At 47.1% G+C, this 27,888-nt stretch overlaps 4 protein-coding genes across 6 annotated transcripts; 2 read left to right on the forward strand and 2 right to left on the reverse strand.

Moving 5' to 3' along the window:
* The first annotated feature begins 114 nt into the window (after positions 1-114).
* On the forward strand, positions 115-5,127 carry RAC3 (Rac family small GTPase 3). The gene is made up of 6 exons (XM_027705188.1): positions 115-264; positions 2,148-2,219; positions 2,480-2,597; positions 3,237-3,299; positions 3,768-3,927; positions 4,029-5,127. Exons 1-6 carry the CDS (start codon positions 230-232, stop codon positions 4,157-4,159), a joined length of 579 nt encoding a protein of 192 aa, XP_027560989.1. The 5' UTR covers positions 115-229; the 3' UTR covers positions 4,160-5,127.
* DCXR (dicarbonyl and L-xylulose reductase) lies at positions 4,710-8,478 on the reverse strand. Its single transcript, XM_027705187.1, is given in 10 exon segments — positions 4,710-5,412; positions 5,879-5,996; positions 6,086-6,150; positions 6,313-6,412; positions 6,682-6,724; positions 7,869-8,023; positions 8,126-8,223; positions 8,294-8,404; positions 8,407-8,440; positions 8,443-8,478. Coding segments are annotated over 10 exon segments (864 nt in total). The 3' UTR covers positions 4,710-5,308.
* Positions 8,479-8,856: 378 nt separating this feature from the next.
* Positions 8,857-16,580, reverse strand: RFNG (RFNG O-fucosylpeptide 3-beta-N-acetylglucosaminyltransferase). The gene is made up of 8 exons (XM_027705186.1): positions 16,218-16,580; positions 15,369-15,417; positions 14,926-15,028; positions 14,391-14,544; positions 13,266-13,354; positions 13,010-13,175; positions 11,625-11,710; positions 8,857-11,394 (listed from the first exon to the last, which is right to left on the reverse strand). The coding sequence occupies exons 1-8, from the start codon at positions 16,578-16,580 to the stop codon at positions 11,328-11,330; spliced, it is 1,077 nt and encodes a 358-aa protein (XP_027560987.1). The 3' UTR covers positions 8,857-11,327.
* On the forward strand, positions 16,224-26,878 carry GPS1 (G protein pathway suppressor 1). 3 transcript variants are annotated; one of them, XM_027705180.1, is made up of 14 exons: positions 16,224-16,242; positions 19,034-19,126; positions 19,465-19,646; positions 20,412-20,576; positions 20,760-20,895; positions 21,047-21,124; positions 21,492-21,552; positions 21,949-22,034; positions 22,503-22,597; positions 23,720-23,825; positions 24,183-24,263; positions 24,391-24,528; positions 24,766-24,900; positions 25,629-26,878. In XM_027705180.1, exons 2-14 carry the CDS (start codon positions 19,049-19,051, stop codon positions 25,701-25,703), a joined length of 1,416 nt encoding a protein of 471 aa, XP_027560981.1. In that variant the 5' UTR covers positions 16,224-16,242; positions 19,034-19,048; the 3' UTR covers positions 25,704-26,878. The 3 variants fall into 3 exon arrangements, with proteins under 3 accessions (XP_027560981.1, XP_027560979.1, XP_027560980.1); XM_027705178.1 differs by lacking the exon at positions 16,224-16,242 and adding an exon at positions 16,792-16,874; XM_027705179.1 differs by lacking the exon at positions 16,224-16,242 and adding an exon at positions 16,811-16,859.
* Positions 26,879-27,888: the final 1,010 nt, after the last annotated feature.

The raw sequence follows: 27,888 nt of genomic DNA on the forward strand, positions 1-27,888 counted from the left end.
GACCCGAGCAGGCCCCGACCCGAGCAGGCCCCGACCCGAGCAGGCCCGGCCGCTTCAGCGTCCCCCGGTCCGCGCGGAGCCCCCGGGAGCGGCGGGGCGGGGCCTGTGGGCGGGGCGGGCTCTGCCCGGCTCGGCTGGGCTCGGCTCGGCTCGGCTGGACTCGGCTCGGCCCCGCCCCGCCCCGCGGGCGGTCACTGCGGCGCAGTCGCGGCGCCGCCATCGCGGGCAGATGCAGGCGATCAAGTGTGTTGTGGTGGGAGACGGGTGAGTGCGGGCGGGGCCGCCCCGGCCCCCGCAGCCCCGCACAAAGCGGGCCCGGGCCCGGCGGCGCGGAGGGAGGGAGGAAGGGAGGGAGGTCCGGCCGGGCGGCCCCGCCCCGCGGCTCGGGAGAGCCGCTCCGCCGGCGGGAGGCCCCGCGCCGGGCGGTGAGGCCCGACCCGGCCCGGATCGCCGCGGTGCCGGCTCAGGCGGGGCCGGCGGGAGATCGGGGCCTTGCGGCGGCCCGCGCGCTCCTGCCCCGCTCCCGCCTTAGTTGATGAACTTGAGTCTCGGTCCCCAGGCGCTCCCCAGCCCCATCGGGCTGCCTTAGTAGCAAACATCGGTTCTCTTGGGTTTTACGTCTATCTCCTCGTTGTTTTAGGTGCCCGTATTTCGCTATTTTTCGTGGTACATGTTTGATTCATCACAGAGTCCTCCCGAAAATCTTCGCAGGTTCCTCTCATATGTCCTTTTGTTGTTTGTTCCGAGGTGAAGCGTGTTGCTCTTTCTGATTTCATCATGTGCCCCTTGTCACCCTTTTTGCTCTTTTCTTTAGGCTCTTTCTGAATTCCTTTTTCTTAGAACACATCTGTGTGCAAGATGCAGGCATGCACTAGATTTATGGTGCTTTGTAACTTTCCTAGCTCATCCTGCATATTTTTCCTCACAATTCCAGTTTACTTTTCTGATCACCACAGGAATCTCAGAGTTGAGGTACTGAGACCTAAATGTGAACTGGTCTTAGGCAGGGACTGGTCTTTCCCCTTTCCCAGGCATGTCACCACCTCAAATACACATTTGGGGTAAGGCCTTCCAGGTTCCAGTCTGTGGGGGCTAAAGAGGGAAAGAGGAGAAAGCCAACCACCAAAACAGCCTTATTGTGGAGGAGAGAGGAACAACTGGGAGCACAGGATGTTGTAAATGGACTTCAGCTGAAGGTTTGCTGTCTTGTGTTTTGGTTTAAGACCAAATAGACAGTGTAGACTAAATCATCCTGGTGCATCCAGGGGACTGTGTACTCTGCTAGAGTCTCTCCCTTACTCCTGAAGTCTTTCCTTATGTTACTCTGATTACAGAATTGGGTAGGGGATATGCAACTTTGCTGACTATTCAGCTTCTCTCAGGCACCTCACAGCCAGCTTTCCCTGGCACTGGCACTGAGGGTCTGTTTTTCTGGAAGGTTGTCTGCAGTTCACAACTTTCTCAGTGATAAAGAGGTTGCTCACACTGCTGGTACTCCTCTGTTCTTACAACAAAGCTTTCCCTTAGGAAATGTACAGGGCTGGCTAAAGTCTGTCTGCTTATGTTCTTGCCAGCCAGACCTGGCCCTTGCTACTCCCACTAGCCTTCAGCAAAGCCCTGAGCTGATACTTCAGCCCTCTAAATTGATCTCTTTCCAAACTGACAGTGGTCAATTTTAAAGTTCATTTTTGTTTATGGATACTTATTGTTTTCCCTTTGTATTTATTGATACTAAATTCCTGTATCTGAGGAGCTTGTAGAGTTCTGTGTTGTTGCATGTTTTTTCACCTGTTTACCCATTTTGCTAGACCATTATGGATCTGTTGAGCCCAGCACACAGCCTTACTTTATTCCTTCTCTTGGTTCCTGGAACACTCTGTTTTGCCTGGTGTCTTGCTGAGGCTGAATGGGTGGGGAAAAGGAATGGGAGAGAGCAGGGTCAGTGAGTGCTCAGGCAGGGTGCACATTAAGAGTTCAGGCCTGGCCCCTGACAAGTAGGGAATTCCAGTCTGCTGCAGGTTTGTTTTCTCACACAATAACTTTTTGCCTAATGTTGTGTTTTGGAGTTGGGGGGGAAGGGTGAGTTTTACTGCCTCAGTGCTACCTGCTGTACCCTTCTTTATGTTCCTCACTCTTATCCTCTGCAGAGCTGTTGGGAAGACCTGCTTGCTCATCAGTTACACCACAAATGCCTTTCCTGGAGAATACATCCCCACTGTGTGAGTAATAACCTTGGGCTCAGTTGCTTTTTGATCTGTATGCATGTGTGTGTAAAAGTTGGTTTTTAAGTGAGGAGGTGGCTGTCCCAAATCAGACTGTGATGATGCTGGAGGTGTGGCTGTGTATGTGAGGAAGGCAGACTGTCCCTACTGGAACTGTGCTGCAGTACCCTTTCCTGATTCACTGCCCCCTTGGATTTCATATAGAGGTGTGAAGGTCACCACAAGATTGTCACTGATGAGGGACTCCTCCTTGGCAGGTTTGATAACTATTCTGCCAATGTGATGGTAGATGGAAAACCAGTGAACCTGGGCCTCTGGGATACAGCAGGGCAAGAGGACTATGACCGACTGCGGCCTCTTTCCTACCCACAGACGGTGAGTGCTGGGCTTGGACTGGCTTGTAACTGCTCCCTCTCGGAGACAGGGAGGCTCCCAAGGACAGGCATGCTTCTTTCCATTGAGGAAAGTCTAAGTTGGTGCAGCTGTACCCATAATTCTGGTTGTTTAAGAAGTATCACAGCTGATTTTCTCCGAAGAGATTGTCCTGTTCTAGTCCCTGCTTTGTAATGGTCTTAGAACAGTTACGGGTGCCCCAGGGAGGCTCAGGTGAAAGGAATGGCATGAGGCTGCTGTGCAGCTGAGCCAGTTCCATGTTCCCACTCTCCCTTGGCAGGATGGCTCACTGTTGTGCTGCACTAGAAATATTCTCCTGGGTGTAGTAGTTCCTCCGTAGCCATGCTGCCAGGGTGAAGCCCTTAGCACCATTAAAATGTTTGTGGCCGCAGGCTTTTAACATGCAGAGCTCAGCATTGTGAAGGAAGATGTAGTCATGCGCTCAAGGTCCATTCCTTTCCTCTCTGAATTAGCTCAACACCCTTAATGGGCAAGAATTTCTTAAAGCCACAGTCCTTGCTTATGCGAGGACATTGTCCTCTCTCAGGATCCCTCTCATCTCTCCCTCCATTCTCTTTAGCTGTTTCTTTCTGCACAGCTGACCCTCTTGTTTCTGCACAGGATGTTTTCTTGATCTGCTTCTCCCTTGTGAGTCCAGCCTCCTTTGAGAATGTCAGAGCTAAGGTAAAGTATTCTTCTCCTGGGTGAAACAGTGGAAGGGAAGAACCAGTGAGGTCCCCTGCCCCACCCAGCATCACACTTACAAGCCCAAAATTTCAAGCAGTCATGTCTTGGTGAGGGAAGGTCAGAGTCTACAGGTTTTAAGCGGGGCCTGCTTTTTATTCATGACTTCTTTAGCTGAGTTACTGCCTTTTTGAATCTGCATCTTAAGAGGTGTTCTAGAAACTAAAATGCAGTTAGGGGAAGCACTGTGTGCAGAGCTGACGGGCACTGTCTGTCATGATTCTGTGTCTCAGCGTGTTCATTATTACATCTGCAGAGCATATTCAGAACTGTAGGCAGCAGTATCCTCTGCAGGTGTTGACACCACGTCAGCTAGTAGTAAACCCCTCGTTCCCAATAGTAGGAACACATCCTCATGGTTGTGGCCACTGCTGTAGCTACTTTTCTTATCATGTCTCTCTGTTTCAGTGGTACCCTGAGGTCCGACACCATTGCCCAAACACACCTATTATCCTGGTGGGCACCAAGCTGGACTTGAGGGATGATAAGGACACCATCGAAAGGTTACGTGATAAGAAACTGGCTCCTATCACCTACCCCCAAGGCTTGGCCATGGCTCGGGAGATCGGTGAGTCTCCTGTGCTGGCAGATCTCTGGGGCATGGAGGGGGTGAGGGACAGTGTGTGGTGGTAGAACCAGAGTGGTTGAACTGGAGCTCTCTTTCCCCAGGGTCAGTAAAGTACCTTGAGTGCTCTGCCCTGACACAGCGGGGCTTGAAGACGGTGTTTGACGAAGCCATCCGGGCTGTGCTCTGCCCACCGCCCGTGAAGAAGCCTGGCAAAAAGTGCACTGTGTTTTGAGGGCTGTGGCCTCGGTGCTGGCTCAGCATGTTGTCGTCCTCTGACAGATTGCGTATTAGCTGGGTGTTTCTGGAGGGGGCTGGGATGTGTAGGGCCCTTCATCATGTACGAAGTCAGTGTTTTTTAAATGTCTCTTTGATTTAACGTCAGTGTTGATGTGAAGGGGCAGTGGGGGCAGGAGACCAGCTGGGGGCTGTACGGCCCCCAGGGGAGGTACAATGGGGAAGGCAAGGTAGCTCCTTCAGGCAGCAGGCTGTTTTGGCTCTCCTGAACTCTAAGCTGAAAGGCCTGAGACATCTATCCTGTCCTGGAAACACCTGTTTTAAACCTGCAGGTGAAACAGGTGGTGAACATCCTGGTGGGAGTGGGGAGGGAGCTGATTTCAATGGTGCTGAGAGACAACAGCAGCTGGGAGGGTGGTAGGGTCTCCTTGCCCAGCCTGCTGTGGCTAACAGTTAACAAACTGGTGCTCTAGCAGAACGTGCCTGAGACTGTTACAAAATCATAACCAGCCCTGGAAGGGGTCGAAGTAAAAGAGAAGCTGAAGAACTAATCATTAGGTGCTTTATTGGGTACTAGCCAAACTCTGTGCGTGAAACAGCTCTGCGCAATCAATGCATTTGCCTTTTTGTGTGTGCACACCCTAGGACAGCATGGTGCTGCTCCCCCCCATCAATCTTTAGCAGGGCCTCCCCCCAAAATCCAGTCTCTGCAGAGCAGGGCTGGGGTTGTTGCCTCTATTTTGTTTTTTTCTACTAAAGACAGCAAAGGAAGCAATGAGGAGTCTGCTAACTTCTTTCCCTTCCCACTGAAAGTGCAGACAGGCTCTATGGTTTTGGATGGAACAGGGAGAGCTTCTGAAGGGTTGTGGGGGGGGAACAGGGTTGGAAGAGAGGTCCAATTTCTAATCATCATGTAGAGTGACAAGATAAAACCTTATTTGGTGCAATAAACATTCTCCATGACGATGTATGTGAGCTTTATTATATAGCAGCCTTCCAAAAGTTATTTTCTGCCTCACTTCTCCTACAGGCTCCAGCCCTGCTGCCCCTCCAGCAAGACTATGTCTGTGTCATTGTTTTCTATCCAGTTTACATCTATGCAGTACCAGTAGGGAAATTAAGGCCGAGGTGAAATGCAGGGGCCATCTTAGGAGACAAGAAAGCCCCCATCAACCATCAGTGAGCTGCCAGTTGTCATAGCACTCTTGTCACTCAGCAGGAAGAGAATGCTGTTCACCACATCATCCACCTCTGCAATCAAACACAGAGAACATCTAATGCACACCTCAAATTGTACCAGAAAAACAAGCATCCAAAGAGGTCTGCCTTGGACCTCTACAACAAATTAGAGCAGGGAAGTATTTCTGCTTCCAAACTCTGCTTGATGCAGTGTCCAGGACAGCGTAGCTGAGAGCTGGACATTAAAAAGTCCTTGTGATCAAATGATGCTTAGTTCACAGCAAACATCCCTTCAGATTTATGAACAACAGAGTAAGTTCATTTCACTTGTCCCAAGATGAGGAGGCTGTAGAAGACGGGAAGAGAAGGTTGATTCTCACCCTGTCCTCGTCAAATACTTCAGGAGTTCAGCCAGAAGGCATTCAGCAGAGCTGTGACTTTGCCCAAAAAAGCAGCAAAATAACTCAGGCTGTTACGTGAGAGGGAAGGCTTGAGACAACACGAGAGCCCAGCCTGGGAACAGACCTATCCCACTGACCTGCAAACTTTCCCAGGGGAATCCGATTAATCATGGCAGCGGATTTCTGAGGGTCACTCCAGTTAATTCTCCCCATGTCAGTCATAACCACGGTGGGGTTCACAGTGTTCACCCTAATCTGGGACCAGCAGCAACAAACAATCTAAGCAGGCTCCTCTGAGGAAACGCTCAGGTTCAGCTTTCACACCACCTCTCACAGACTCCTACCTTGTGGGGTCCCAGTTCCATGGCCATTACCTTGGTCAGCATATCCAAAGCACTTTTTGTGGAACCTTTAAGGGAAGGGAAGAACGGGAGACATTAAGTGCATAACAAAGCACCTGGTCTGGAACAGACCGGGACATTTCACTGCCCCAAACTGGGAGCTGGCAGCTTGGTGGCTTTGGTCTCCAGCTGGTCAGAACTGAGAGGGACACTGCTGGAGCTGCACATACAGTAAACGGCGTGATCCCTCAGCGCACGCTGCGAGGCCTGGCTGGAGACGTTCACAATAGCCCCTGCCACTCCCTGCGCGATCATCTGCCGAGCAACGATCTGCCAGGGGGAAGGAGAGAAAAAAAAGGAATGCCAGAATCCTAACAAGAAAAATCTATGGTAGCCAAAAGAGCAAAAACAGCTGGAGGAAGCAAGTCCTCCCTGCCTCCTGCTTACAGGAGAGTCAAAGCGTGAAGGGTCTGTATGTGCAGGTTGTCAGGCTGACTTTGGATTGCATCCCTTTAGTCCCCACAGTGGACACTTATCTGCACTATGTACAACAGTCACTGCTGTTCATGGAGACAGCTGCAGTGACAATTCTTCCTCACCTGGGAAACGTGAAGCACAGCCCCAAAATTCACATCAAGAGACCTACAAATAAAATCAAATTTAAATGTTACAGAGTGATTGTAGGCCAGGCCAGACAGCTGTTTTGAGAGGCAGCAGAGGACAAGTGCTGCTGGTCTCTTGGAAACACTGGTGATACTCTAAGACACAGACAGAAATGCTGAGCTGTCGGGCGAGCCAGGATGCTCAGGTGTGCTCTTGGCAGTGAACAGTCCATCAGCCACAGGCATGGCACTGCCGGGGGAGGTGCAGTTGTGCACTGGCACGTTTCCCTCAGGACTCTGTCCTTCATCAGCCTAATGGAGTTTCCTCTGACAAAGTTTAAACACTAAGCCCTTGGGCCTCAGCCAGTGGCAACTCAGGTCAAGCAAATCTTTCACACAGCTCTAAAGAGCAAATCTGTTGTAAGGTGGGTAGAGGCAGTGTTTCTGCTGTTTGCCATATCGTCCCTCCTTTGTCAGGCCAGTTCTGCAGAATGGTCTTAGCAGAATCCATACCTTTTATGTTCGTCACAAACGAATCCTTTATTATAGACTCTCAGCAGACATTTTTAACATAGGGACAAAGCGTGACCCATCCTCTCAGAATGATGTGGACTCACCCATAGCCTGTATCCTAAAGCTCACTCCCAGACAAACTATGGAGCTTTTCAGAGAAAAAGATGTCATGTTATTGTAGTAAGCAAATTTAATTTCCCACCGTGACCATTTTATGCTCCCTTACCTGGCTTTGTCTTCTCTATTTCTGAATTGTCTTAGTGACAACTGCCTTTAACCGGGGCCGAGTTGGAACTAGACTGGAAGCTCTGAGCTTGATGAGCAGCAAAGGCACTCACCTCCTGTGCCAGTGGGATGGCAGGTGCACCCCACCATTCTGGAGGTGACACTGCAGGTTCTGGCTACTGAGAAACAGGTGTAATACCCAGTGCTTGGTTTCCTTTTGCTGTTTATAGGGGGAAAGGTGATTATGTAAGGAATGAACAGACAGTAAAGAAAAAGGACATATGGAGCGTGCGTGTCAGCCTGTCTGGTGTCTGTGCACCAGCTGCTGTCCTTTCGAGTTGCTTCCTGTCTCAAGACACCCGTTTCTGAAAAGTTCTGCCACCGTTTTTGACGTTCACGGCTGTGCGACCCCTTGGCGGGGCAGACTCGGCCCCAGAGGCACTCACCTCTGCAGGGCCTCCCGCGTCACCTCCAGGAAGGGCTGCAGCTCCGCCACCGCCGCGTTGTTCACCAGCAGCTCGAAGGGCCCCGCCGCGCCCACCGCCGCCTCCGCCGCCTCCCAGTCCGCCAGGTCCAGGCAGAGGGGCTCGATGCCCGGGCACTGCGGCGAGGGCGGCCGCGTGGGTGGGAGGCCGCGGGGGAGCCCGGGGGGGTTATCCCGGGGGGGGGTTATCCCGGGCAGTTCGGGGGGGGTGGCCGGTACCTCCCGCACGAGGCTCTCCAGATCCGCCGCGGTTCGGCTCAGCGCGGTCACTCGGGCCCCGGCCCTGCTCAGCGCCACGGCCACGGCGCGCCCGATCCCTGCGGGGACACGGCGTCACAGCCCGCCCGGCCCGGCCCGGCCCGACACCCGGCCCCCAGCCCCGGGCACCTTTGCCGGCCCCAGTGACCAGGGCCCGCCGGCCGCGGAAGCTGGGATGCGGCTCCATGCTGCGAGCGGACTGTGGCCGGGGCGGGCCCGGGGCCGAGGCGGGGCCCGGGAAGGGCGGCCCGAAAGGGCAGGGCCAGGCAGCGGGATCCGTCCCCGCTGCCCCCCGGAACGCGGCACGGAGCCATCTCGGGGCAGAGACAGGCACGCAGAGGTGGTTTCTTGACTCTAAGTCTCACTGAAGTATCACCTTGAGCGCCCACAGCAAACCAGGCTTTTAAGCGGCTGATGAGAAAGACCTGCCTACTCTACCCATTCGAATTTGCTGATGTAAGATGACAACAATTAACGTCCTCCTTATCTCGATTTTTTGACTTTGTTAATTATCATTTGGAAGGATTCTTATCCATATTTGCTCTCCCACCCATCCAAATCATTTATCTCCCGTGCTTTTTGGCCATTGGCATGACATGAGCCTGACAGAACGCTGCAGATTTCCGGATTAGAGGGTTTAGGGTCCATTTTTTGCATAGAACGCAGGTGAAGAAACATGACAAAACATAGCCTTTGACATATTTAAATATTTATTTTGTAGAATCACTTTATGTATGAAAAAGTAGGTTTTTTTAAAAAGCTGCATCCTGATAGATCCACACAGCTTACTGTATTCTCAACACAAGAAACCATGGAAGGAGCCTGAACACACCGAACAGTTCCCTATTGCCTTGCAGGAGAACATGGTCCTTTTAAGTTCCATAAACACCCTCCCCACTTCGAGGGCACCGCCTCTTTGGCACACCTATTTTAGGTTGACCAGTGACCACAATGTGAAACTTCTACTTAGTTTTGCTGCCATCAGTATGAAGTGTTGTAATTTTTTAACTGCAGTTTGCCATACAACTGCCGCCCAGTCCATGCTGTCTGTGTTATCTTACAAGAGGCTGCTTCCAGTGCAAGGGGAAGAAAAGCTCCAACAGAAGAGTTCAGAATCAGTGCTCGAAGACAAAATTGCCTCAAGAGCTCATGAAGTTTCATTTTTCTGCTACAGGAGGTTAAAAACAAGAACCTAACAAGTGTTTTTAAAAAATTATATAGATACCAGGAATCTCCAGAGCTATTAATGACCAATCATTAAACCACAGGGTGCCTCAGTTCTAGCCAGCAGAAGATCTAATAAGGAGGCAGAGCCTACTGTTCCTCAAGTCCTCCTCTGTTTTCTGTGCCAGGCACACCTGTAACACTGACAGCCCGTTATGGAACAGTCACTGTGCTGGCTGGATTTTGAGCCAATTCCCTGCAGCATTCTTATTCCCATACCTGTCACCTTAGACATATGAGAGAAAAGAAAAATACAGGAAGGAATTGCAGGACTGTAACAGAAGTCAGCTTGTTTCCTCCTCAGTAGAACTGAGTAGAACATGCAAAGAGGACAAAGTACTGAGGTAAACGCTGAAAGTTTTGTGTTACAAAGCAGAATGCAGGAAACAGTATATTTCAGAAGGCTGACACCTTTGCTAAATGGCATCATAAAATACACTGCAGGCATTTGCCAGGAAGTTCAGTAACTAGCTGAAGCCCACAGTACAGCTGAGCACAGCTGTTTAGAAATCTGAAACTTCTGCTAGGTCTGCATTCTAGCCAGCAATCATAGTTCCACATCATACACTGTAATTCCATTATTCTCCCCTTAATTCAGCCTTAGACTCTAGCACTAAACCAGTAAGTATTTTTCTGAAGAGTTTGGAAGAATGAACAGTGATTTTGCAAAGTCATTTTTCATGCTGTTCTTCAGGTCAGGTGGGGATTGCACATGGCCAAAGTCTGGGCTAACAGGAAAGTAAACATATGGAGCACCATTCCTTGCACTTTCAAAACTGTTTACTTTCTTTAAAAAGCAGCAGTAGATGATACTGCTACAGCACTGAACTTCTGCCTCCGTGTGAATGAGCACATTCATAATGTGCTCCTTTAAGTGACTGGATGAACTATTTATCAAAACTTTAAGGAATAAAAGTAAGAACTGACCTTGACCTTATGTTAATTGGAAGATTATCTGAAGAAGCTGGAGTAACCATGGTCATACAATTAAAGGTCCTCAAATGACACCATCAAGACCTTCCTCAGCACATTGCAGCTATCTAGCATTTCTCCTCCCTCAGACAGCTTCAGAAACAGGGCGTGTTTTGGCAGCCCAAGCTGTGCCAGCTCACGTGACCAACTATAGGCAATGTGGCAGAAACAATTACCATCTTGTCTGGCAAATATTTCTTCAGTATCAAACATCAAGGGAATAGTCTCAGACCTGGCAGACCACCATCATAATCATCAGCCACTGCAGTTCAGTTGGCAGGCGAGCCAGGTCTGACAATCACCTCCACAGGAGGCACACATGGACAACAGGGGAGGATGTGCACTGTAAGCAACTCTTATCCAGTCCTCAGTAAGCTTACCCTTACACAGAGTTTGCTCATTACAAGGGCTTTCAGCCTTGTTTACCTTAGTGATTTTCCAGGATTTCTGTATCTAAGAACAGACCCTATTCTGGCCCACGGGTGGAGTTTTGATCTGGCAGGCCAAAGAAGCTCCTTAAAAATTCTGTTCCCAAGAAAGACCAGTGAAAACTTCCCCTCTCTTGTCACCATGGGGACTACAGACTGCTCTAGCGCTCCAGCTTCAAGACAATGGTTTCTAAAAGCCCCTAAGGGCAGTAAGAAGGGTCTCACTCCCAGTACTGCATTTGCCTCAGATGTGCCCAAGCACAAGTTCACATGACATCAGAAGAAAGTGTAAAGTGACTTGTACACACAGCACTGTGGTCATCTTACGGAAAACCACCGGACAAAAGAACAAAGATTCTTCCTGGAACGTTCCACGCTGCAGCTGAACAAACCACACCTTATTGCTTTTCTAAATAGTCTGTCTATCTCCTTTGTAGGTAACACTGGTTGTCTCCCAGAAGAATAATAAAACCACCAAAAAAGTCCACCACAACTCCTGCAAACTAGGTAATATACAGGTGTCAGTGGCTGGTCAAGAATTATGACATCTTCTTAGCAGGGCACCAAATAGTATCAGGATAAAGCAGACAATGGACAGATTTAAACCTAAGGGGAGCAAAAAACAAAGACAGTATTAGATTGGAATTCTCCATACACGGAACATACTAGCATTGGGTGTGCAGCAGTCTGACAGAGCAGAGAGGGTGGATTTACCCACTTCTAGCACAGCAACAAGAGCTGACAAGAGAAAATAACCCCACTAATGGGTTTGATCATCTGACAGGTGATAAACATGAACAAGGTAGGGAGATCTTGTTTTACAAGTGGACACTCACCGGGTTGGATCTTGCTGAAGGCCAAACACTCCTCCCACACTCACAACATTGTGTTTGTTCTCAGGGTCCCCGTAACTCAAGGTTACCTGTAAAAACAAATAAATATTTCAAAATGGTAACACTAATACAGAAAACCAGAGTGGAGGTAGCAAGGTTATTAGCGAGGTACCAAGAAAGTCTCCAAGAATGCTGATTAATCTGAACATGGATCACATTTGGAGGACAGTGGTTAGTTGTGACATAAGCAATGTTGGCACTGAACTGCACTAAAGGCAATGTGGGAGAATACACAGAGGACCTGAAAGTCGCATTGCCCTGAAGGATGAGTTCCCATTGTAAGCTTTGTGAGGACATTAATCCTGCTCCTGTCTGTACCTTCACTAAATAACACATGTTCATCCTCACCAGACATTGCCTGAAGTCTGCAATAGCAATGCTTTAGTATAGAGGGAAAATAGAAACACTTGCATGTGAAACGGCATGCAAAGGACTGTCACGTGAAAAACCTGGAACACAATTTAGATCTATGGAACCTCAGTTCAGTGCTATTCTTCCACACAAGCACTGTATTAAGAAATTTTCAGGTGCTTTCTAATTGGACATTTCCCAGATTTTGGGTTAGCTGTTACCATCTCAGGGAACCAGTGATCACCAATGAAACACAATATGAGGCCTACAGTCCAACTCACTAACATGAAAGAGATTACATCACAGTGGAATTTGGCCTCAAGTGAACATTTCTGCTGCCTAATACAATTGCCAGGAAAATATAACCAAGCAGCTTGCAGGGGCAAAAAAAGCACTCCCCACCGTGAGGCAGGCAAAGCTGCTGGATGGCCTTGTGGCTCCATCTGCTGCCCAGGAGGAAAAACATATCCCAGCAATTATAAAACTACTCGATTTTTCCTAAGAAACATTAATTTTCTTGAGGTTCAGACAAATTATTCTTAAAAATGATCCAACATTTAACTACGTCTTAGCTATTGAAGAAGTACTTGCTATTGATGTCTTTTTGAACAGCATGAATTAAGACTGAGACTTTGTTAGGCAAAACCAGTAAGACTATTTAGCAAACTAAACATTGCCTCCTTCTACACTTGCTGCTACCGCCACTCACAGAAAGTCAGGGCTTAGAAGGAGATGGGAAACACTCTATTTAGACTCCAGGTAGCATAATGTGTCCCCAAAGGAGGGGACAGCCATATGACCTAGTTGGCTAGGATGAAAGTGTGCTTTTTACCTAAATGAAGGACTTGGGCAGAACATAGCTCTGAGTGAGTCTGTAGACATCCTTCTTTGCTGAAGAGTGCTACATCTGTGCAGAGTACTCTTTCTGATCAGACTGAAGTGTAATTGTAAGGATAAGACATGAAGCACAGCCCTACCTGCTGCAACACAGACTCGCCTTGTAGTCTCTGCAGATTTTCCAGGTGGGAATGGAACAAGGGGCTGTGCAGCAGCTTTACCTCCAGCAGCCCTTCAATGATGTAGCCAATGGTGCAGTCATCAGGGAGACGCACCCTTTCTGCAGTACTGATGAAGTTGCCCAGGCTGTGAGACAGAGTGTGGGAGACAAGAGAAAATGTGTTTTAAAGCCTCCCAAACACATATCAATGGAGCTCAGCTAGGAACAGTGCTTACCTGGCCCAGGGACTCATCTTCAAGGCAAGACCTCTGCTGATACAGAACCCTGCTCCACCTGTGGCAAACCAGAATTTCACGGTTGTCTTCTGAAGAGCAACAAGAAAAAACACACAGTAATTAATGATAATCAGCTTTTCCCATTTGGCTGGGCAGGGAAGGGAACTTGAAATTCTATTGGATATCACACACTGCACTTGCCAAAACAAGGCTACAGATGAATCCCTATTTGTTTAGGCTGCTGAAAGCCTAGGTAGCTGTTCTCTCAAATGAAACTCTATCTTGGAACAGACAGCAGATGAACCATCAAATTAGCATTAATGGAGGTAGCACACATGAAATGGAAAACTATAGTCCCACTCCTACCCAATTCCATCTGTCCCCTGGTCATTCTAGCCAAGGGTCACAGCCACCTCAGTGCTCCTGAGGATATCAAAGGTGGTCAATTATACACTTGGCTCCACGTCCAAGGAGACTATTGTGTTGTGCAGTCTTTCCTAACAAGCTATTTTATAACTGAATTTCTGGCTAGTGGATTGATTTATCTTTAGACCTGTCGGTACAGGTGGCCTGCTTAGGACTTGTTCTTTAGCACGTGTATCTTGTGATTGAGATATGTTTGCTTCCAGTTCTTGGAAACCTACTAACCACTTGGAACTAGAAATGCTTTATTTATCTAGAAAGCCTTTGTCACCTATCTGAGGTTGGTTCAAGATGATGACAATGTGACACTGCACTCAAGACAAACAAATAGAAAAACCCCTCAACTCCAACCTAAACTCCCCAGCCCTACGACAAGGAACACTGCTCCCATAACCTAAAGGAAAAGGAAGAGTCAACGTGGGGAGGCCCTGCTTAGCTTAGTGTGAGGGATATCACAACATACATGAGTAAAGGAACAGAAACAGACACCCACCCAGGAGACAAACTCCACCGTACATATGCATACAACATCAGAGCAAAGGTTCCTTTAACCCAGCACCCTGCCTCTGAAAATGACCAGTGCCAGGTTCACTTCTTGCAGATTAAATCACTTGGGTTTATGGGGAAATCCTATGAACTGTCAAGGTTTTAAAGGCTTAGAAAGTCAGGATGTCTCTCAGACAAACTGTAGAGTTTGCTTACTGATCCATCACTTTGGACGTGGTCAGCTGCTTCGATGGGATGGTCTAGACTCGGTCGCCCCACGTAGACATCCTGGCTGTGTGAGAAGGCAGACAGGAGATGCAGGAGAGTCCGAGGGTTCACATAGTTGTCATCGTCCACATGGCAAAACCATCTTCACACAAAACAGAACAAGAAGTTGCAGGGACAAAGAAATGAGTTATAGGTTTACAACTGAGACTTAGTCTTTCAGGCTTTGGAGCATGAAGTATTTCTTATTGCCCCAAATTACAGATTTGGAAAGCTGAAAGCACCCACAGACGCTAATTCTGTAAAGAGGCTGAAAAGAATAACCCCCTTTAGATCATAATCCTTTCCACCTTCCAAATGATGCTTGTTTATAAGCGCTGCTTCATGCTGTGCTCCCTTCCATGCACTCATCCCCACATTTTAGCTAAGACTGCATTCCTTACTGGAGCAGAGATGGTTACTCAAGTTTCCTGTGAACACAGAACTGGAAGAAACAAAGTCAATCAGAACAATGTGTTTCACCTACTTTTGCCCAGATTCCAAGAATTTATCATATTCCACAGACATCTTGCAGCAGAGAGCTTGCCGAGTATGGACAGCAGAACAGTTGGTGTTGATCATATGATCCCCTGGAAAAATAAAGACCAGCCCTTTCAGGTTTGCGAAACATGTGTAATCCAAAAAGGACTACAAAAGAAGTGCACATTTGGCACTAATCCTGTACATCTGAGGTGCATATGGTGCATACATGGAGAGCAAACTGCAGGACAGGCAGGGCTCACAGGTTATGCATCTGGCATGCAAGCTGCAGAGGTCATAAAATTGTGTGAGTGCACAAAAATGAGGGTATATACACAGTGCCATGAGACTAACTGCTTGTACAGCATGACATAAGAACTTCTAGGTAAAGTATGAAAGAAACAAAACTCAGTTACAACAGGTAGCATGCACCTAGGCTACGCAGCTCACCTGCTTTCAGGCGTAGCTCCTGATCCTCCCAGTCTGTGAATATAAATGTCTGTGGGAGACAAAAATGGTGTGTCTACATTTGAGAACTTCAGAAACTAATTTAAAACTTGTTCAGTTGCAGTCAGAATTCAGAATGTTATGTCTGTTTTGGCTTGTTTCACAGTAGTCACTGGAGTGGGGGAGACAGCTCCAGCAACTTCAACCCCTGCCTTATTTGTTAAGTTTTTTCATTGCAAGCCAGAAAATTGTCATTTCAATACAGCATCCTACAACTTACTCTTCTAGGCTCAGGGCACAGATAACCAATTTCCAGATAGAAATGACTTTGATCTTTTTTGGTAGTACCTCTTCTCTCTGGCTGGGAGTCATCCACAGCTATCAAATAGATTAAAAGAATGCAAGTCAGGGTGGGAAGTGGCAGGTGGCAACACTGTCCTGTCCCAACTGCTAGACAAAATTGCCTTACTATGCTTGAATGGGCTGAAATTCTGAAACAAGGGAACTACTTTTATGTTGTTCCATAGTAAAACGTAAGCGGCTGAACTTTTTGGTCCAAAATAGTGGTTTAGATGCATCAGCACTAGGGCTCTTTCACTCTTGCGTAGCCTTTTTCACAGTCATACACAAATCAGCAAATTACGTCTGCTTGGACCACCGATGCCAGACTGCAGCTAAGTAGCTTAATCAACAACGCCTCTTTACAGAAGGAATCGTTTAGACGACGTTCCTCAGTCCTAAAAGGAAATCTGCTTTTAACGCACGCTTTTTAACACCCGGCGAACAAGTGCAGCAGCCGCCCTGGCACACGCAGGGTCGAAGCTCCCGTCCCCGCCCGCCGCGAGGCCTCACCTGTCCCCGCGCCTGGGAGATCCAGGTTTGGAGGAGCAAGTCCAGCCGGCTCTTGTGGTACTTCCTCGTGGTCTTCACCGCGATGAAGATATCCTTCAGCTCCAGCGCCTCCCTGGCAGGGCCCGCGGCAGCGCCGGGGCGGCCCCTGCGCGCAGGCTGCGGGCTGCCCACGAGGCCTCGGCCGGGCCCGCTAGAGCCTGCAGGGCCCGGCCGGTGCGGCGAGGCGGTGCTGGGCCCGGCGGCAGGCGGGGCGCGGGGCGCGGGCGGGCGCTGCCCCCGCGGCAGCAGCAGCAGCAGGAGCGCGGCGGCGCCCAGGGACAGCAGGACCCCGGCCCTGCGCAGCCCCAGGCAGGGGCCACTCATACTGTAGCCCCGCGGGCCCCCGCCGCACGGCGCGGCCGCCTCATGGCCCCGCGGGCGGGCGGCCTCGCGCTCCGGGAGGTGGCGGCGGCCCCGCGCAGGGAGCGCCCGGAGGTTGCCGCGCCGCCGCCGCCGCGGGGCCGAGCGGGGCCGCGGCCCCTTTAAGAGCTTCACCTGCCGGACGCGGCCCGGCGGCGGCGCGCGGCCCCGGAAGCGGAAGCGGGGCGGGCGGGGCGGGAGCCGGAAGCGGCGGCCGAGGGGACGATGCCGCTGCCCGTCCAGGTCTTTAACTTGCAGGTAACGGGGCAGCCGCGCCTCCCGGCCCGTACCCGCCCAGTCCGGCCCCGCCGCGTTCCGCGCACCTGTCGCGCAAGGTCCGGCACCCTGGCCCGGCCGCGGCCGCCACGGGCGCGCTGTGGCCTTCCCCGTGGACTCTGCGGGAAGGGGCCGCTGTCGGCAGGCCCTGGGCCCTCGCTCGCCCTTCCGTCGGGTCCGGCTGTGTCGCTTCCGCCGCCGTTGGCGACGAGCAGCCCTTAGCTGAGCGTCATGCGGTCCCCGCCGCGGCCCCGCGCTCGGGTCCCGCGCTGTGCGCGCCGTAGGCAGGGTCGAGGCTCTCGAGGAGGGCGCGTTGAGGCTGCCGGTGAGGTGGATTTGAGAGTCTGCAGGGCAGGGGAGAGCCCTGGGAGCCCCGAGGGGTCGGTGACACGCGGTACCTGTGCAGGCGATCCTTTGCGGGCTTCAGCGGTAGCAAGTTCTCTGTCAGGGCATGGGCTTGTGGGAAGTGAGGCACAGGATGAGAGACAGTTCAGCTTCCAGTTCTGCCCCTTCGTCAGTGACAGGTCTGTACTGAACCCCCCTCCAGCAGTGGGTCACTCCTCTTCCTCCGGAGTACAGCAGGAGACTTCAGCTCAAGTGCCGGTTTATCAGTCTGTGAAAGGCCTGGTGAGGTGCCTTCAACAGGGTGCCTACTATGGTAGGCATACACAGCCTAAACAAAGCATCCCTGGCACTTAGTGTTTATTAAAAAAGATAAGGGAGATAAAAATGGAAAAAGTAATGGTCTCAACTTATGGTGAGTTAACTGTTTTTATGCACATTTTTCCTGAGTTGTGATCTAGACAATAAAACTCTTGTTTGCACCCTCTCTCCCTTCATGGAAAGATTATTATGCTAGGAAACAAACTTTTATATGCTTCACTTGCTTTTGCTTCAGATTTTGGGCAATTCCACATCAGTGTTGACATATGGGTGTATTTGGTATGTACCAGTTTGTGAAAGAATAAACAGGCTGTGGGTGAATGTAATTTTTAGACTTAGGAAATCTGGATCTGCCCTGTTCCTTCTCACAAAAAAACTCCAAAAAAAGAAACCATCAGCCCAATAAAAAAAAAAAGTCAGTTTTTGATTTCTTAACAGACAGCAAAATCAATAAAAACATGGAAACAATTTGGTGTTAATGGGAGCAAGGTGGTTGGCATTTCTGTCTTTTCTGAGATCCAGTTGTGTAATTTACACCAAACAACACCAAGTGTTGCTTGTATAATATCTGCACAAAATCAGCACTTTATAAGACATTCAGCTTGGTTTTCCTCAATTTAAATGGGTAATTCCTAGGAGGAATGTTCAACACACTTTAACTAGGAGGAGGCAAAGAATTTACTGCCACCAAACCAGCTTCGTTTGTGGCATGGGGTGGCTGGTCTTACCTGGGGCACACACACAGGGGCTGTAATGGTGCTGCTGTGCTGAGGTCACTGCACTGCTGTGAGTCCTCACTCAGGGTGTTCAGAGCAGGATATACTGGGAGAACAAAATTATGGTGTTTCTGCGAAAGAGGCTCTACCTGTGCAGATGGACTCAGACACTACGGTAGGATATGTTCAGCTGATGACAGATCTCTGCAGTGCAGATAGATTGTTCCTCAGTATTTGTTGGAAACTGTGAAATTGCCAGTCTGCATTCTGCTCTTTTTTTAATATTCTCAAAAGTGTAACAGTTGTTGCCTTTCTTTTCCCCCAAAAATATTACTTTTAAACATTAAAGCAAAGCAGTTTTGAAAGGTTCTGGTGGGTTTTTTGGTATAGTTTGACTTTTGAAACTTCTTGAACTGAGTGTTAATTGCTGCTTGCACTGCTCTTGCTCAAGGAAGAGAAATGGAATGTCACTTGGAATTTGGCATGCATACCTGACATACTTTGTAAAATCCAGATTTATTGACCCCTTCACTTTCTTGCTTGATAATCTACCAAGACAAATAAAGGGTTCTGTGTGAACACTGAGCCATGCTGACCATTGGGTTGCTAGAGAAAAATCCTAAATATATCAAAAGACTGAGAAGTACTTTTTAATTTTTAAAATTTTACATGTATTTAAGCAAGTCTTTAATAGGTTGAATCACATAGTTGTTTCCTGCTCAAATGTAATAAGCTACTTTTGACCTCCTTTTGCTATTCTAGGGTGCAGTGGAGCCCATGCAGATTGACGTAGATCCACAAGAAGATCAGCAAAATTCACCTGATATTAACTATGTGGTGGAGAACCCCACACTGGTACGTGCTCTGCTGAGGGCTGTGGGGACATTTCTTGAGTGTGGCCTCTTCCTTTAAGGATTTGGAAAAAATCCCTTTTGAAAAAAGTTAAAGCTGATTAGTCTTAACAGACAGCTGAAATTTAGAAAAGCTGAAATTGTAGTGTGCTGCATATTTCTGAGGATATTACTAATGTTTGAAGAAAGCATGGACTAATCTTACCCGATGTTTTTATTTGTCTGAGTCGTGTTGCCCTCCTTGAAGGGGTCAGGTCTGCAGGAAAGCCTGTGCAGGTCACAGTGCAGTAGCCTGATGTGGTGTGTCCATCTCCACCTTCTGAGGCCAGGCTTTGTTGGCAGGATTTGGAGCAGTATGCATCCAGCTACTGTGGGCTGATGCGAATCGAGCGGCTGCAGTTCATTGCTGATCACTGTCCACAGCTGAGGGTGGAAGCTCTCAAGATGGCTCTGTCATTTGTCCAGAGAACTTTCAATGTTGATGTGTATGAAGAAATCCACAGAAAGCTGTCTGAGGCCACCAGGTACTAAGAAGTCATGGGAATATGGGGAGCTTTCCTGAAAGAGTTTAAACTGATGTGCCACAGTGGAAGACTTTGCATGTAATACCACAGTGTTCCTTATGGGAATTGTCTTTGCCCTTAGAATTTAATAGCAGTGGAATGTGTGTTCAGGCCTAAGGTTCTCATGCTTTTTTAAAAGATAAAGCACAGAAATCTTAGTGTTTTTAAAAGCTGCAGGTAGATATTGAGTTTAGTCCATGCAACTGCTTCAAATATTAATGAACATAGTTGTTTTTCCTTAGGTAGATTATGGTGATGAAACCTCTTCTAGATGGCTTTGTGGTCATAAGTTAAACCTAATCTTTTGGTTTGTTTTTAACTTTTTCCCCCTCTGACAACATGTTTGCTCTTGAGAATAGCCATTGACACCTGACTTATCCATCTACATTTCTTATCTTTGCATTATTTTTGTTGCTATGTCAATTTGATGATTTCTTGTCTGTTTTGCCCGGGGAATCTTTAGCATGTGTGTGTGACAGTACGTTCATCCTAAGATCATAGGATAATTTTGAGAAGTCTTTGTAATCATCTGTGATGCTTATGTTACTGTTTGTACTGGAAATCTTATCAATCTTCTTCTTTTTTCCCCACTATCCTTGTTTTTTCTTTGATGATCTATTTTGTGTATGCAGTACTGTTTGTTAGGGTAGCAGTGCCAGGCACTTAGCAGACCTCTGTTTTGAAAAGTTTGCAGCCTAACATTAAGCTCTGTTCAAATGCTTTCAGAGAACTGCAGAATACACCTGATGCTGTCCCCGATAGTGGAATTGAACCCCCTCCTCTTGACACAGCTTGGGTCGAAGCTACGCGCAAAAAAGCTCTTCTTAAACTGGAGAAACTTGACACAGATCTGAAAAATTACAAAGGGAACTCCATCAAGGAGAGTATCAGGTGAGATCAGAAGGCTCTGCTGGAGCAAGAAAGAGCATTTTGCTCCTCCATGCACTTAACACAGGATGTTAACTAAGGCATTCAGTGCCTTAGGTCAGTGTGTTGAGTTACTTGATTGGAACAAACTGACTTTGTCCCTTTCTGAGCACCCAGTTCATTGGTGTTTTTATTCCTGTGCTCTAGGAGAGGCCATGATGACTTAGGTGATCATTATCTGGATTGTGGGGACCTCAGCAATGCTCTCAAGTGTTACTCACGAGCCCGTGATTACTGCACCAGTGCTAAACATGTCATCAACATGTGTCTCAATGTCATCAAGGTAGGAGGGTTTGCAGGAAATGGTATTTGGTTCTTTCTGATACCTGCTGCGACGTCCCCCCGTACTTTGGTCTTGTGTCTGCAATGATGAGGCTTCTCTAAGGAACACTGTTTATCCATGGGTACCCCACGTTGTTTCTGGCTCTTTACAGGTCAGTGTCTACCTCCAGAATTGGTCTCATGTTCTGAGCTACGTAAGCAAGGCTGAGTCTACACCAGAGATTGCAGAAGTAAGGTCCTGCTTTTTAACTTGCATGAGTTTTCCCTTTGTTTTCTTTTTCCAAAATTTGTAAAGCAATTTCTTCCTTTCCCCCTTTATGACTTGCTCCATATAAGACTTCCTCCTCAGCTGCTATACTATTCCTTTTGAGGTCATTGTTGCTTTTCTCCCATGATATATGTGAACAAAGTCTGACTCATGGTAAAAACAGATACTTCCCATCCTCAGTTCTTGCCATACTTCCTAGACAAATAAGATGAAGTTATCTTGCCATTGAGATTTGCAAGTTAATTATTAGGATAAAATATCCTGAAGACACTTGTAAGCAAAATAGTTTTTGTACTGCTTGCTCACTACTGCTTTGTTTTATGCTTTAGCAAAGAGGAGAAAGAGACAGCCAGACACAGGCAATTCTCACCAAACTGAAATGTGCAGCAGGTGAGTGAGTCCTTCAGCTTCCTGGATGATTTGCCTGTCTTTCTGCTTGTTAGCTGTCCATAGGGCTCTTGGGCAACAGTGTGGGCTTGGCTTACTTTTTCTCTCAGTTTGACAGACTTTTTATTTCTGCACTAGACATGCAAAATGTAATGAAGCTGATGAGATAGAACTGCTGACTGTTTTTTACCTTCTCTTTTTTCTCCCTGAGTTTCTTCAGAGAGGATATCAGTGTCAATGTAGCTCAAGGGATGCTTGATACAGTCTGAGGATCTTGTTTTACTTCAGTAGTGAAGGCACTAGCAACCATATGGGGGCCTCTCCTACTTCCCAGATTTTGCAATTTCTCCTAATTTGTATATTATCATAAACAAAGGACTAACTTTTTCTGGTTCCTAGGCTTGGCCGAACTAGCTGCCCGGAAGTACAAACAGGCAGCAAAGTGCTTCTTGTTGGCATCATTTGATCACTGTGATTTCCCTGAGGTGAGGACCAAGAGGGAGCTTTGTGCAGGTCGTGGAGGGGATGTAACTCTTCTAAGTATTAGGTTGTAAAATTCAGGTATTGTAGTTATTCTTGCAGCACTCCTGTATAGTTTGGTGGTGCAGTGCACCTTGCTGGTTGGTTGGTTTGTTTAACAAAAAGTCTCTGTTCTTGGGTTCTCTAAATGTTCTACTCTAGATCACATAGGAATTACCTGTGATATTTGTATTTTTGTGTAGCTCAATCCAAAAGCTATTAGAATTGATGTCTGCTCTCTGAGCAGTGTCACTGCTCAGGCCCTCTCACCCCACACACTGGGTGAGAGCAAGCTGAGTGGTTCCACTGCATTTGACAAGGACTAATCCTGTCACTGAATGAAGGAAAGGCCTGGGATAGAATACTTAATGCCAACCTTATGCTATTTTAGTAGTCAGTGACAGCTCTCTCTCTGTCTCTCCCTCTCCCCAAAGCTGTTATCTCCCAGCAATGTGGCTGTTTATGGTGGGCTCTGTGCCCTTGCCACCTTTGACCGTCAGGAACTGCAACGAAACGTTATCTCCAGTAGGTGAGTGATGCCTTGAGTGATGCTTGTATGTACTGGACATCTTTTGGGACATGGGACTTTGGTTGAGAGTGGATTCTGGCAGCAGAATAGCTTTCTCACACGGGGGAGAAAGAATCACTGAGCCTTAGTTTGGCTTTAGCATTAAGTGGTGTTTCACTGTCTGAAACACAGTGGTTAATCGCAGCTGAAATTTTCATAGTATAAGTTTCCAACCCAGGTCAGATCCAGCATCTGCACAGCCCAGTTGTCTGTCTCCATCAATGGTCCATATCAGATAATAAATCAGAGGGACACAGCCCTTTTTCGGAGGCAGCTGTTAAGATAATTTCCTTCATGTTGCTCTGTGTTCTGGTGTATCTTAATTGTTAAAACAATTTAGTAATTGTTAGTACACCTTGCATTGTAATCTCACATGTAACATGTGCAAGGTTAAGAGAGTTATGGTCTTTGGAAGAAAGTGGATATTTGTGTGTCACAGATCGAATTGCAATGGCACTGAATTCCTGTCAGCAAGGTGTATGGAAGCAGTAAATTTAAATTAACGTGGAAAAAGGGTTGTTACCCTTTTTTACGAATTGATTCATAGAGTGAGATCCCAAGGTTCAGAAATCTGTGACAGAGAATTGGGAGTGTGCTGAGAAAGAGTTTGCATCCCAAAGATCTGCCACACTCACGATGAGTTATTTCTCTGAGATAGTGGTGTGCTTGACCTGCCTTTGGCATGCTGTACTTAACAGAGGCTGTGCTTTGAAAGGGAACACAAAGCTGACCAGTACAGACTACAGGGTATACACAGATGTGGCCTACTGTTTTCTGGTGATGTATCCTGATTTTGACCTATTCATACTCATTTTTTTGTTTTGTGTGGACAAACACTTCTACTACTTAGTTTGACAAAAGTCTCTTGCCTTCCTTCCCCACAGCTCTGATGCTGTGCTGCCTTTCTCTGTGTTGCAGGCTCCCAGCTATGCTGAATATGGGCTGTCTGGTCCCTTAGAGAGCAAATTATTGGAATCTTTAAATGATAGTGAGAGTTTGTAACCTTGCAACTTGGATTGATGAGGTTATGGGGTATTTAAGTGATGGGTTCCAATGTCTGATCACTGCCATCTTTATTTGTAGCTCCTTCAAATTGTTTTTGGAGCTGGAGCCACAGGTTCGTGACATCATTTTCAAGTTTTATGAATCTAAATATGCTTCATGCCTGAAGATGCTGGATGAGATGAAGGTGAGTTGTAGGAGAGCAATGTAGAACAGACCCTAAAAGTTCCCTTTGCCTAGCCTTTTGTGAGAAGCAGTGATTGTCAAAAGTAGCTACTTAGAGTGTTTGGCTCTTCTCTGTCTTCTGTCTCCTGACATGGTGAATGGAAATTGGGAGCACTTTGTTGGTAGAGGGTGAGAGAAATGATAAAGGTTCTAAGTATATTGCTAGTTCTTTTATTCATTCTTGTTTTGTCATATTGCTTTGCACTAGTGTAATATCCTTAAGGTTTAAGTATATACACATAAATGTTTCAGAAAATGGGAATAATATATTTTTCCAGGTTGCTTCTCAGCTTCTGATGTGTTTTATTGTTTTGCACAGGACAACCTGCTGCTGGATATGTACCTTGCACCTCATGTCAGGACACTCTATACCCAGATTCGAAATCGTGCCCTTATCCAGGTAATTGTTCCTGTTATCTCGAGAGGTGGATGAACAGGGAGATAGGCCATCTCTTTGCAGTTTTTTCCCCCTGATTTTTCAGAGGATGGAGAGTACTCTTGGCAACTGAGTATTTTGTTCTTCTTAGTACTTCAGTCCCTATGTGTCGGCAGACATGCGCAAGATGGCCACTGCTTTTAACACCACAGTGGCTGCTCTGGAAGATGAACTCACTCAGCTGATTCTGGAGGGACTGATCAATGCCAGAATAGACTCGCACAGTAAGGTGAGTGCATTTCAGTCAAGTGTTATGGACTGAACAGCTTTACTAAGATTAGCAACTCGCCATTCCTGAGACACTTGGAAGGTGCATTCATGTGTCAGGATGGTGTGTTCAGCAGGGGTGAGCTGTTTGCAAACTCGGGCTCCATAAAGCCTGAGCTGTGTTTCCCGGTGCAAAGAGAGCTTCCTGCTGTGGAACCCTGGCACGGCTCCCATGTGCAGTTCTCCGTGTTGGTTACAGATTCTTTATGCTCGAGATGTTGATCAGCGCAGCACAACTTTTGAGAAGTCCTTACTAATGGGCAAAGAGTTCCAGCGCCGTGCCAAGGCCATGATCCTGCGCGCTGCCGTCCTGCGCAACCAGATCCACGTCAAGGTATGGCCGTGTCAAAAGGGGGCTTAGAGACAGTGTTGAGGTTTTAATTTTTTTTTTTTTAACTAAAAATATAAGTTGATTAATTGAAGATTCTGGAGCGGAATTAATTTTATGTGTTCACGATTGGATAAATTCTTAAAATAGCAAACAATAAATATTTAAGGAAATATATAAGGAACAAGTGTTTCTAGCCAATACATTAACCTTTTGTACAACTCAGAATGTCCTTTGAAGTTTATATGGTTGGCTTAATTCTGACTAATTCCTTTTGTCTAATTCTTGATAGACGTACCTTTTATCTTATCAACAATTTGAAGTAACTTTGTTAGCAGATGATGTAAAAAATGCATTAATTTTTAGGAACATTGCTTCCAGGATGCAGTTCCCAAAGGATGCCCTTAGGGAGGATAGGCCATCTGCACAGAATGTTTTCATTTTTATAGTATATTAATCCCTTTGATAACTGAATGGCAGATAGGATTAAACTGGGGCCAACAGCACCTTGTATATAGTAAATAGGCTTAAAAGTTCTGGTTTGACTTTTTTAGGAAAAGTTCTTGTGAACTGTAGAAGTTGTAAACACAAAGCTGTCATTTATCAGCTAGGGGTGTGCTCTCCCCCTGCTGCCATCCTGCTGTGCTTCACCTGTGCCTCCATTTGTCTCTCAGGAAGCAGGGTGTGGGATATTTGCACATCACTAATTAGGATGTGTTTTGGTCTTGTTGCAGTCTCCTCCGAGAGAAGGTAGCCAAGGGGAGCTCACTCCAGCTAACAGCCAATCCAGGATGAGCACCAATATGTGAAAAACTTCGTGCACTACCAACAGAAATGGTCCCTCAGGACTGTACCCAGTGTCTCACCCACTAACTGCTAAGCTTCACAAACTGTCCCTGTCTCCCTCACTTCTTGCTCAGATTGAGAGGGTCAGGGCTGATGGTGGATAACATGAATATTCCAATAACTTCAATTCTTCTTGAAAAGAGATTCTTTCTAAAAAAAAGCATCCCTGCAATGGGTCATCATTTCAGTTTTGGTAGAACATCTTCCTCCATTCTCCTTCTACCACTCCATAAAGAGCTGTCAGGTTATTCATACAGATGCTGAGTTGAGAGTTTTTCAGCTGCTATTAGTTTTCTTATTTCTAAGCTGCAAAAATAGTTGAATGGACAGGCATGATATAAGATTAATTTTGCTGGCCTGAAAGTATTGCCTTGATTTTGAGCAATGCTGAGCTTTCTGTTTTCCAGATAAACTTAAAAATACATTGCTCTCAATTATGGAGCTAGAGTTCTGATGGGAGAGATTTCCTTTGAGAAACTCTGAGTGAATTTTCACCTGCACCAGAAAATGTCATCGCTTCCATGTATTCAGTCACAGGCCTTTATTTTAGGGTTTTATGTTTACCTGCATCCAGGTTCTCTCTCTCTGGTCTCTGTTTTCAAAGACCTGTCTCCTGATGCATTTCCCACTTGTGTGTGGCCTGGCTTCGGGGTCCAGTGTTATCATAGCAGTAAATCTCTACTTCATGCAAATATTGCTTCTTGTCCAGTCTTACTGCCGTAGCGTGTGATGGTTTCCCCACATGTGCAACAGTTGTTTCTGGTAGCATGGATAAATGCCATAAAACATGACTCTTGTGGAAGCGCTGAAAACAGTCAGTCTGGGTGTCCAGTCTCCAGGTGCATTTATTCTGCTTTTCCTTTTATAAAGGGGTCAAATGTGGCAGCCCAGGGTGTGTGTGTGTTTTTTCGTCCTGTGTTCATGAAAGGAGATGTGCACTGAATTTTCTGAAGTCACTGCAGCCTTGTATACATCTAATCCATAAGGCAAGCTGAGAATTTTGATCCAGCCCTGAGTGGTCTGGGAACTGACTACAGATGTTACTGTTAATGCATTCATGCTTGTGTTTTTTTTTTTTAATAAGTTGTTATATCTAGTGCATTAAACAGCAGGATTGAAAAGCTTCTGAGTTTTTGGAGTTCTGTGTTAAAGTTGGGTTTTAGGTATTTTGTTCTCAAGCCATTATCTTTGCTAAATTTCATGATGTTTTGTAGGCCATTGTGTCTTGCTTTCTGATCTGATTGGAGATGTAGCTTGGATGAACTGTGAAGGAACGTTCAAACAGCAAAATTCCTGTAGGAACAGTGTTCTCTCCATGCTTTCCATGCTTTTTATGACTTAGGTGCTGAAAACGGAAGCAGTAGTTCCTGTGAGGTCTTTGTAACCAAATGTCTTCCATTTTGCCATGGAAAAATTCTCCTGTGATTGAGGGGAGAACTTTGCATTGGGCATCACTGATGGCCAGTTTAGTGAGAAAGGCAGGTTGAGTTCTCGGGTAAATTGCTGTACATCCTTAAGAGAAATGCAGGGGAACTACTGCAATGCCTTCTGTTCATGCAGAAGGAAAGCCTTTCAGACCTATAATGCTGCTTAAACATTCTTGCTTTCTTCCCAAGATGGGCCACTGATATTTATAAATAAGAAGATCTTATGCTCTGTTCTTTAAAAGATGGTTTTTGCGTCTCGGTGAAGTGCATCCTGTCAGGTGACTCTCTGTGCTTTTACTGTATGACTGTCCCTCCCTGGAAGCTTTCTGCTGCAGGGCTCCTCGGTGGTCAGTGATGTCCTGAGCTGGCTGGGGTCTCTGCTGTCTCACTCAGTCCCTTCGCAGCCACACGGGCCCCACGAGGTGGACACAGCAGTTTCCAGCTCTTGCTGTGGCCCGAGGCCATTCAGAAAAAATAAATGAGGAAACTTTAATAATAGACACGAAGCTTCTGAAAAAGACCCATCGTGCATACCTAGTAAGTGTTTGTCAAGCATTGATTTATTTTTTTTTAAGAGTAAAGTCTCAGCGGATTTGACTATTTGAGATTCTTATGCCATGTTCTTTGTTACTCTGTGAAGCAGCTGGCAGTGGGTGAGCAGTGTGCTCCACAGGACAGTGCTCTTAGTATTTCCTACACCATCTGCTGGTGAGGACTGAGG

Source organism: Neopelma chrysocephalum, unplaced genomic scaffold (assembly GCF_003984885.1).
Source record: "Neopelma chrysocephalum unplaced genomic scaffold, ASM398488v2 Primary Assembly neopelma1_321, whole genome shotgun sequence".
Taxonomy (NCBI): domain Eukaryota; kingdom Metazoa; phylum Chordata; class Aves; order Passeriformes; family Pipridae; genus Neopelma; species Neopelma chrysocephalum.

Coding starts and splice junctions, on each gene's coding strand:
- RAC3 (XM_027705188.1), top strand. CDS start 230: ATGCAGGCGATCAAGTGTGTTGTGGTGGGAGACGG. Junction 265..2,147: donor TGTGTTGTGGTGGGAGACGG/GTGAGTGCGGGC, acceptor TATCCTCTGCAG/AGCTGTTGGGAAGACCTGCT. Junction 3,300..3,767: donor TTGAGAATGTCAGAGCTAAG/GTAAAGTATTCT, acceptor TCTCTGTTTCAG/TGGTACCCTGAGGTCCGACA.
- RFNG (XM_027705186.1), bottom strand. CDS start 16,580: ATGAGTGGCCCCTGCCTGGGGCTGCGCAGGGCCGGGGTCCTGCTGTCC. Junction 13,355..14,390: donor ACGTCCAAAGTGATGGATCA/GTAAGCAAACTC, acceptor GTTGCTCTTCAG/AAGACAACCGTGAAATTCTG. Junction 13,176..13,265: donor AAGATGAGTCCCTGGGCCAG/GTAAGCACTGTT, acceptor TCTGTCTCACAG/CCTGGGCAACTTCATCAGTA.
- GPS1 (XM_027705178.1), top strand. CDS start 16,842: ATGCCGCTGCCCGTCCAGGTCTTTAACTTGCAG. Junction 21,125..21,491: donor CTACACCAGAGATTGCAGAA/GTAAGGTCCTGC, acceptor TTTATGCTTTAG/CAAAGAGGAGAAAGAGACAG. Junction 23,826..24,182: donor AGATGCTGGATGAGATGAAG/GTGAGTTGTAGG, acceptor TGTTTTGCACAG/GACAACCTGCTGCTGGATAT.